A 9500-nucleotide genomic window follows, 5' to 3' on the forward strand; every position below is an offset into this window, starting at 1 on the left:
TGCCTCTAGGCTGTTTCCCTGCCGGTAAGATGGGGATATTTATTGTACCCACCACACAGGCCTGTTTGGAGGGTTGACTAGGACCGTGTGCTGAGCCCTCATGCAGAGCCAGGTCCCCACATGCTGCTCAGAGGGAGGTATCATAATGGCTTGCCCTGTTTCTGCCCTCTGAACTGCTCCAGCCCCCACCCCCAAAAAAGCCCTTGATCTCAGAGTCCACCTACCTTCACCTCCTGCCTCATACCCTATACACGGCCCTATGCTTCCACACGGGCGGCCGCCCATCTTGGCTTGCACCCCTCTTATGACGGGGGACTTGTGCCCTCATCAAGCAGCCCTGACAACGAGAAAGCTGTACTCCTGAACCTTCTATTCCCAATGCAACTCTCTGCGATACGTGCACACGCACGCACACACACACGCACGCACACATGCACACCCTAGTGGGGCAGCTGTCATGGCCCATCTTTTGGGGCAGGTCAGAGCTGAAGCTGGTGAGGGAGGAGGCAGGGCTGGGACAACAGAGGAAAGGCCACAGGTCACCTGAACAGACCCTTCTTCCCAAGGGGCCAGGCAGCCTCTCAGTGAGGACGGGCAGTGTTGGAGGCACCCAGCCACCCTCTCTGTGCTCTCAACTGAAAAAGTGACTCTGAATCTTTTGTAAAAACTTGTTTTTAATTTTGTATAAAACAAAGGTGGTCTACGCCCGAGGGGCTGTAGGAAATCCAAGCAGACCAGCTGGGGTCAGGGCATAGCCTACCTCGGGGGACCGGGGGGACTGTCCTCCGAGGGACTGAGAAGGCACGTCAGAGGCCGAGGTCCCACCGAGAGGCCTGGGACACCCCCAGTCTGGGGGGTGAAGACTGGGTGGTGGGGAGCCCCCATTGTGCCCCAGGCGTGGCCACGGGCAGGGGGAGGGGCCTGAGACAACCCCCAGGGCCGCAGTCCACTAACTTTTTACAGAATCAAAGGCATGTTGGGCTGGGGGAAGCACCAGGTAAGGCAGGGCCAAGGGCCCCAGATCCAAGCGGGGTACAGGGCTCCAGGTGCCAGCTCCAGCCTAGCAGCCCCCACAGCTCCTAGCACAGGAGGCCGCCACAGACTGGCACAGGCCGCTGCTGGCCATCACGCCACATTTGGAGAACTTGTCCCGACACAGGTCAGCTATTGTGCGGATAGGAAGGAGTGGGGTCAGGGTGGGGCTGGGTGGTGGGGATTGCTACCCCCCCCGCCCCCCGCCAGCCCTGGTGAGGAGGATGTTCTAAGGGTGAAAAGCAGCCAGGAGGGGAGCTCGGATCTCTTGGAAGTGGCCCCGGCACAGAACACGTGTTTAATAAATATCAGGTGGGTGGGCAGATAATGCCTGGCCGCCGGGCAGGGGGAGCCTGGGGTGGAGGCCTTCCTACCTCGGAGCAGCTCCTCGTGGGCACAGACTGTGCGGACACAGATCTCCTTGTTGACCACGTACACGCGGCGGAGGCTGAGGGGACAGGGCCGGGGAGGTGTCAGCCTCACCCTTACCCTGCCCCACTGGGAGAGTCCTCAGCCTGGGCTTAACCAGAGTTGAGTGCAACTTCAGGATTCACTGTCTTTCCCCAAGCTCCCACCTTGCTGGCTGGAGCTGTCCCCCCATCCCCCCGCCACCTGCGCTCACCTGTAGAAGCAGACCTCACCTGTAGAAGCAAACCTCGTTGAGACACTGTTTGCAGGGCTTGTGTATGGAGTAGAGGCGGGTGCACGGGTACTGCTCCTCGCGGCAGTCTGGGTGACAGGCAGGATCAGAGTAGGGGCTGCAGCTTGGGGCCCAGAGCTGGGGGGCAGCCCCCAACCTTGTCCACTGGAGACGGGCTCTCAGGGCCTAGGTACCCCTGCACCCTCCTGGCCAGCCCAGACACACGCACATACACACACCCCCCACACACGCCCAACAGATGCCACACAGCACTGTGGGACCTCCCGGGGCTGCCCGAGTTTGTACAATATTTGTAGACATACACGAATTCATGACCACACTTAGAAATGTATATTCTGACGTACGTAAGTTCAAACATAAATCCACATCCACACACACACGGTCACAAAAGTCCACACCAACCTCACAGGCAGGTCCGCACCCGCTCCCAGGAGCACACACTAACACGCTGAGCTCAGAGGGGAGACAGCGTCCCTCATGCAGTCTGGCTCTCTCAGGCTCTTGGCTGGGGCAGCACGGGCCCCCTGCTCAGCCGGCCTGGGCTTCCTGCCCCCTCCTCGCCTGGCTTGCCATGAGCACCACCCCGTCCCGCTGGCTGGCTGGCAGGAAGCCCCCAGCACGCTCCTGCCCCTCCCCAGTGTCTGGGAGTAGAGGGCCCCTCCCGAGGCTGCAGCCAACTCAGCCTCCAGCCAGGCCCGGGGGCCAGGTGGATCTCCCAGAGCTGCCCAAGGGGCCCTGGAGTTGCCGGCCTAACGCAGGGGCACGTCTACAAGCCCCCCACACCACCATCTACCCCAGCAAGAGCAAAAGGCCTAGCCGTCTCTGTTCCACCAGCGCTGCATCCCGCTCTACCCCGGCTTCCAGGGCCATGCTTCTGTTTCTCCAGATGTCAGGAAAGCCTTACCAAGAGGCCCAGGCTCCGTGGGCTCTGTCTCTGCATCTCCTGGTTCTGGTGTTGGGAGAGGGGCAGGCAGAGGTCATTGGGAGGGGTCCACTCAGGGCAGGGTGGGGTCACCTCTCCCTGCCCCCGCACAGACCCCCACCCCCGGGTTGACAGGAGCAGGTGGCCTACCTAAGGTGGGGGCTGGGATGACTTCCTCTTGGACCTGCTGCTGTTGGACCTGCTGTAACTGCTCCTCGGGGGGCCGAGGAGTCACCTCTGCAACGAGGGGTGATAAGGGGGTCCGCTCCCCTCCCCCCAGGGGCTCCCCCACCAGCTGCCCACCCATCCTGCCCTGCCCCCAGCCCTTTACCTTGATAATCATAGTAGTCCGGGTTGTCTGAAGACAAAGATGAATGTGGAATTGGTGGGGGGTCAGGCCTGCCCCCAGCCGCAGGGGCAACGGAGGCCACACCTGAGCCAGCGACCGCTCTCCGCGAGTCCCAGCACCCACCCCACCCGGCCCCTGGCTAAGCCACACACATCTGGGGAGCCAGGCCTCGCTGATGCGGCAGGGCTGGGGGACAGCTGAGGTGGGCAAGCCCTTACCGATCTGGTCGCTGTAGTGGGTGTACTGGACGTGGTCCGGGAACGGAGGCAGCGGGCCCAGATCATACTGGCCCTGAGCCAGCAGGCCTGCTGTGAGGAGGCAAATCCTGAGGGGGTGCCCTGCAGAGAAGACCAGCAGGGGCCCCAAGGCAATTCTGGGGAGGGCAGGTAGAGGTCCCAAGGGCAGGCCTGTAAGACCCTAAGATCCTACAACCAGATTCTCAGAATCCAAACTCCTTCCTCAGCCACAAAAGCCCTTACACTCCTTGGCTGTCACCTCACTGACCTCATCCTGCCCATCTCCCCATGTTGGCCCCTGGCTGTTCCTGGAACTCAGCAAGCTCCTGCCCGCCCCAGGGACTTTGCATTTGACGTTCCCTAGGCCTGTGATCCTGGTTAGCTCTCCTCATTCAGGTCTGGATTGAACTTTCAGCTCTGCTAAGAGGCCCGTGCTGGCCCACCCACCCTCTCCATCGCATCCTCCTGTTTATTTCCATCATAGCACTCAGCACAATCTGACATTTGTCACATCTACTTGATAATATCGGCCTCCCTTCCCTGGATGGCAGCAGCACAAGGGCAGGGATTTGTCTGCCTGGTTCATGGCTGTGCCCCCGGGGCCTAACCTGGCACATGGTAGGAGCTCAACAAATACCTGTTAAAAGAATGAATGCTAGACCCGGCAGGGTTTTATGATCCCCATTGATAACTGCTCATTTGACCAACAGAGACCCCCGCCAAGGTCAAGACTGTCCAGGGCAGTTGGGCCCCAAATGGGTCTAGAACCCAGGCCCCCAGACTCCCTGCCTTGGGTGTCCCCTACTCCTACACGTCAGCTCCCAGGTGGGTCAGTAAGAGCAAAAGCATGGACTCCTGGTGCCCGGGCGTGTGCCCACTCTCCAGAATCCTGCCTGCCTGCTGCTGTGGAGGGTTGGGGGTGAGGGCCTCAGACACTGGGGCGGTTGGCCAGTCCAGTCTGTGGTCCGGGAGGCTCTGGGACCCGGGAAGCTGAGTTCTGGCTGTAGGGCACAACACAGGCTCACTGCCAGCTCCCTCCCTCCACAAACCCCATGCCCACCCACAAAATGGGAGCCTCCCGCCCCAGGAGCCACTTACCAGGCAGGAACAGCAGGAAGAGGTAGGCCGCTCTCATGGCCACACAGCGAGGCGGGCTGGGCTGGTGTCAGAGGACAGCTGGGGGAAGGGGGGCGGGGGGAAGCTGTGTCGGGGTCCACGAACCCAGGACTGCAGAGCCCAGCTCTGCTCCCCCGAATTCAGCCAGGAGGAGGCACTTGGAATAGAAGCCAGGCATACGGAGGGCCAGGGAGTCTGCTGGGGAACTACTTTGAGGAAACATCTGCTGTCCCTGATGGCCCATGGGGTGTTCAGGGCCAAGGAACAAGACCTCCAACCCGGTTCCAGGGCTTATCTTGACAAACGGACAGACCCTATCCTGCCCTGCTGCACTAAGGGGACGTTTTTAATCCCCTGCCAGCCCTGACCCTGCTCTCCTTGCCCACACCCATGCCCACCCTCTGGTTCAGCACCTCCCCAGGTGTCTAATGCTCTGGGCATGTGACTCTGACCCCAGGGCCATCATCGGGACCCCAGCCCTGCTCCGCCAACATCACGGCCAACATCACGGCCCGGACTCAGCAGCGGCTGCCAGACCCACCACCTGCTCCCAATTAGCCCCTGGGCCCTGAGCATTTAACTCAGCAGGAAACCACATGCATGCACGGCCCCAGGGGCCCCTAGGGCAGCCAGGCCTGGGCAGGGCTCCCACCCCCAGAAGATTCCTCTCCTGCCAGGCCTCCAGGCCTCCCAAGACCTGGCTGTCTTCATCACAGACGCACGAGACTGAGGTCTATTTGTCTGCAGCAGCAGGAAGCACTTAGGGTGGAGTCTGAGGAGGTTTCTCTGGATCCTAGAAGGGCAGCGCTGGAGGGGACTATGATGTCACCCAGCCTAGGGGTTCTGAGTCCCCTGACATTGTATGACAAATGGTGTGTGTGTAATTTTGGGGGGAAAGGGCAGTGGTCCATAGCTTTCACCAGGCTCTTCAAGAACTCCTGGTGGAGTGCAGCCTCCAGTCTTTGGCCACACAGGGGACTTGGCAGAGTCTACAGGTCCCCATGTCCAGTCCAGGCTCAGTGGAGGCAGCCTCAAGACTGTCAGCTTTCTGCTGGGAGGGCTGGGAGAGAGTCCACGGGCTAACCCATCCAGGATGAGGGCCCCTTCCCTGCCACAGCAGAGGGTGTTTTTCCAGACGGCTAACTGGAAACCCAACTTGCCGTATCTCCCCCAGGGAATCTAGGGAGAGGGGAAAGAAAGGGGCAGAACCATGGGCATCTTTCCCTCCTTCCTCCCATTCCAGAGACTTCTGTGGCCCCCTGCCCATCTCATACATTCAACATCTCACTCCCTCCTTAACCCTACTGCAGTCGGATGAAGTGGGGGGTGGGGGAGACTCATGACTCACGCTGCCCCAGGGGCAGGGGACATCTGGCTCCCCACACCCCCATTCTGAAAACCCTTGGCCTCCTCATGCTGGGGGTGCTGAAGGACCTGGAGCTCCTTCCTTGTGACTCTCTGCAAGGCCTCCCTATCCCGTCCTTGTCCCCCAGGCTGGTGGCAGCCAGGCTAGTGGAAGCTGTCACCACTCAGGATGAGGCCCTGAGTTGGGACCTAAGGGGTCTTAAGAGGTGGGGGGCACTTCCATCTGTCCCCAAATCCCTCCTAAGCCTCTCAGCCCCCTGCATGGAGTCTTTTCCTCTCCCAGAAGATCTGGCACCCAGGCCCAAGCTTATTGGGGAAAGGGGCCCCCGGGGCACGAGGTGGGGCCGTCAAGAGAAGAGTCCAGGTGGGAGTAATGGATCCCTCCCAGGGGACCACATCTCCGAGCACTACTAGACTGGATTTTTTGGGTGTGGGGGAGGCCGGGACCTGCCTAGGAGGCGGCCCCCCCACTCTGGCCCTTTCCACAGCTGCAGACTCCTCTCCCCTCTGCCTTCTGGGGCCTACTCGGAGCCCCTGCGCCCACGCGCACTGCTCTCTAGGCTCTGCCTGCTCAAGAGGCCGGCCTGGGGTCCGCCTGGAGGAAACCAGATGTTGCAGCCGCACAGCTGGGAACAATCAGCCACGGAAACTTGCTCGGCGCGCTCGCTCGCGCTCTCGCAGTCTCTGATCTCTCTTTGTCTCTCCAAGTCTCTGGCCCGGACGCTCCCGCCGGACACCCCCACCCCACCCGCCACATTCCAACCTCCCAGGGAGAACAAAAGCCGTCCCCATCCCTGACGCCCCCACCTCTGGCTGCCCCCAAACTCGGGCTCCCCTCCCTCCCAACTCGCGTCCTCCCCTCAAAGCGACCCCAGACTTTCCAGCGCCCTCTTAGCATCTGCTCGGACGGCCCCGGGGTCAGGGTCCGGGCAGCCGCCCCCAGGGTCCGGGACCCGCAGAGCCCGGCGACCCCCGCACCTGGGGGCCCTCCGACGCCCCTGCCCGCGCCCGGGCCCCCCGAGCGCCCCCGCCGGGTCCGGCCGCCGGCCGGCGCCTACCTGTCCGGGTCACTCCGCCGCCCGCTCCGAGTCCGCCCGCCGGAGCCGCCCCTTTGCCCGCTCCGAGCCCCCCTCCGGGCCCCCGACGGGGCCGGCGCCCGCCCTCCAGCCCCGGATCCGCTGGGTCCTAACGCGAGCGCCGCCGCCCAGGCCGCCACGCTGCGCCCTCGGGGCTTCACCCTCTTCTGGGGGCGGCCCTGCGGGGAGGAGGCGCCCGCCGGGCCGTCCGCACGTCTGTCGGCCCTTTACACGGTGCAGAAGGCTCCCTCCTCGTCTCCTCAGCACGTGTGGCCCGCAGTCAACGTTGTGCGGTGGGCGAGGTGGCTGTGTTACCCCCATTTTACAGAGGAGGAAACCGAGGCTCGTAAAGCGATTCACCCACGACCACTCAGCTAGAAGTAAGCCTTGCTCTCCCCTCTGGCTTCCGGGACACCCTCCCCGGCCTGGTTTTCCTCCTGCCTCTCTGGCTGTGTCTTCTGGGTCTCCTTAGCCCGCTCTGGGCGGATGGAGGCTACGTCCATAACCAGCGTTTCTTTCAGCCCACGGGCTACGGGGCTACCGGGCCTGGCACCACGAATGTCCCCAAGGCACATGAGATTCAACAAGGATCCAAGTCCAAATTCACGACCTCCCGACCCTCCCCCATTCTGGGAGGGCCCCACCATCCTTCTGTTACCCAGGCTTCCTCCCCTGCCCCCAGCCCTCCCTGCAGTCCAGCATCCGCCCACTAATCCTGCCTCACAAACATCTTTGAGTCTGTCCCCTGCCCCCACCGTGGTGTAAGCCTCCACCGTCTCTTGTCTGGACTCTCTAATAATCTCCAATCTGGGCCTTCCCAAGTGGGCGCTGCCCTCCCCCACCCACCTCAGCCAGGGCTCCCTTCTACTTAAAGCCTTCCGCTAGTTTCTCTAGTACCTAGGATCAAGGGTAAGCTACCTTGTGGCCTCCAAGAGCCCTTCCCTTCATCGTGGTCTGGCTCTGCCTCCAGCCACATGGCCTTTTGGGAGTCTTATTAACCCTTTCCTCTGCCATAAAGACCACAGGGCCTTTGCTCAAACTGTTTCTTCCTCCTGGAACACTGGTAGGCTCCACCTTCTTCAGGTTATAGATCAAACCGTCCCTTGCTCTGAGGAGCTTTCCCTTTCTCCCTTATGATCTTAAGCACCTTCTGCTTTACTGCTCACAGCTGTCAGTCTGCCCTGTGCCTGTGATGGTTTAGATCCTGCCCGTCTCCCCAATGAGCCTGTCAGCCACATGAAGACAGGGACAAGGTCTGTTTTTGCTTATCCTCAGTTTTTGCTCTTTAGGCACAGTGCCAGGCTCAGAGCAGCTGTTAGTAACATTTGTGGTATGAATGAATGTACTCTCAATTCTCCTGGGAGAGACTGGCTGGGTGGGGGGGCAGGCCCCTCCCTCTGGGGCAGTCCTCAGCCCTGCCTGCCCCGGAGCTTCAGATCTCCTTGCCCCCAGTCATGCCGCCCACAACTGCCTGTCCCTTAGACCCTGAATCCTATTCGACAGGGACTAAACATGTCCCATGCATCATTTGTTCCCCGGCTGGTTTGTTGAATGAATGAATAACTATCTGCCAGCCCCCCTCCAGTGTCTATCACAATGTAGCAGTGACTGTTGTCCCCTGGAGCACTGTGGGCCCTGTGGGCCGGGCCAGCCCTTTGTGCCCTCCCTTAGCCCCTCACTGCAGCCAGGTGCAATCCAGGAGGGTAGGAGGGGAAACTGCCTGGCGGAAATGCTGTCCCCTACACTTGGGGGGAAACTGAGGCTCTGAAGCTGCCAACTCGTGTTCTGGCTCCCAGATCCTCTGTGCTGCTTCTATCCACTGGCCCTAAGGACCCAGGCAGAGGTGGCGGCTCTTCCGGGAGGGGGTCTTGGGTGTGGGAGCTCTTCTTCCAATGTCCTTGGAGATTTGCTCCCTCCCTGCCCGCCTATCATGCCGGGTTATAAGCGGCCCACGGGCAGAGGCCATGTTGCTGTTCACGCTGTAGCCCCTGTGCCTGGCACATGACTGCCCAGTAAATGCATGAAGAGTTGGCTAAGGGTAGAGGAGACATTCGAACCCAGGCCTCTCCCTGTGTCCTCTGGCCTCCCTTGAGCAGCATCTGCCCTCCCTGCACTGTTGCTGGCTGAGGACTTAGCGCCCAGAGCAGGCCTGTGGATGTGCCTGATATTATGAGTTACCTTGTCACGCCCCATGTCCCTTCTCCCGTTTGATTCAACACTTACTGGGCTCCTTCTAGGGCAGGCCTGGGGACGGCGCCAGGGTTTCCAGTAATGAGATTGGCGGGGGCTCTTGGAGGACAGGACACAGTCTTTCTTTCCTGTTCTCCTCTGCCCAGCAAGATGGGCCAGATGACTGAGTTGCATCTCCAGAGTAGGCCCTGGCTAGTGTCCCACTGGTGGAGTGAGGTCAGAAGCACCCACCCTTCCCCGAGGGACAGTGCATGTGGTTCTGGCTGGGAGACGAGGGCTCAGAGCATGCATTTTCATCTGAGGGAGGAACCGGACCACAAACACGTCCCAGGATGTGGGGGGTGGCAGGGAGGAGAGAAGGGAACTGCCCCAGTTAAATGCCTCTTGGCGATGGCACCCAGCGGCACTTGTCGAGGCAAGTCTGTTCTTTTCCTGCCCCCGAGGGCAGGGAGGTTACGAGTGTGGACACTGGAGTCAAAGTGATCTGGCCCCACCTGTGACCACTCGTGCAATCTCTAACCCTCAGTTTCCTTATCTGTAAAATGGCGACAGG

At 61.1% G+C, this 9500-nt stretch overlaps 1 protein-coding gene across 3 annotated transcripts; it reads right to left on the reverse strand.

Moving 5' to 3' along the window:
• Positions 1–654: 654 nt before the first annotated feature.
• On the reverse strand, positions 655–6819 carry MFAP2 (microfibril associated protein 2). 3 transcript variants are annotated; one of them, XM_058553013.1, is made up of 9 exons: positions 6740–6819; positions 4299–4376; positions 3183–3272; positions 2947–2973; positions 2766–2852; positions 2598–2642; positions 1655–1673; positions 1407–1480; positions 655–1164 (listed from the first exon to the last, which is right to left on the reverse strand). In XM_058553013.1, exons 2-9 carry the CDS (start codon positions 4333–4335, stop codon positions 1061–1063), a joined length of 483 nt encoding a protein of 160 aa, XP_058408996.1. In that variant the 5' UTR covers positions 4336–4376; positions 6740–6819; the 3' UTR covers positions 655–1060. The 3 variants fall into 3 exon arrangements, with proteins under 3 accessions (XP_058408996.1, XP_058408995.1, XP_058408994.1); XM_058553012.1 differs by lacking the exon at positions 1655–1673 and adding an exon at positions 1674–1761 and having other exon boundaries at positions 3183–3269; positions 6740–6816; XM_058553011.1 differs by lacking the exon at positions 1655–1673 and adding an exon at positions 1674–1761 and having other exon boundaries at positions 6740–6816.
• Positions 6820–9500: the final 2681 nt, after the last annotated feature.

This window comes from Diceros bicornis, chromosome 13 (assembly GCF_020826845.1).
Source record: "Diceros bicornis minor isolate mBicDic1 chromosome 13, mDicBic1.mat.cur, whole genome shotgun sequence".
NCBI lineage: Eukaryota > Metazoa > Chordata > Mammalia > Perissodactyla > Rhinocerotidae > Diceros > Diceros bicornis.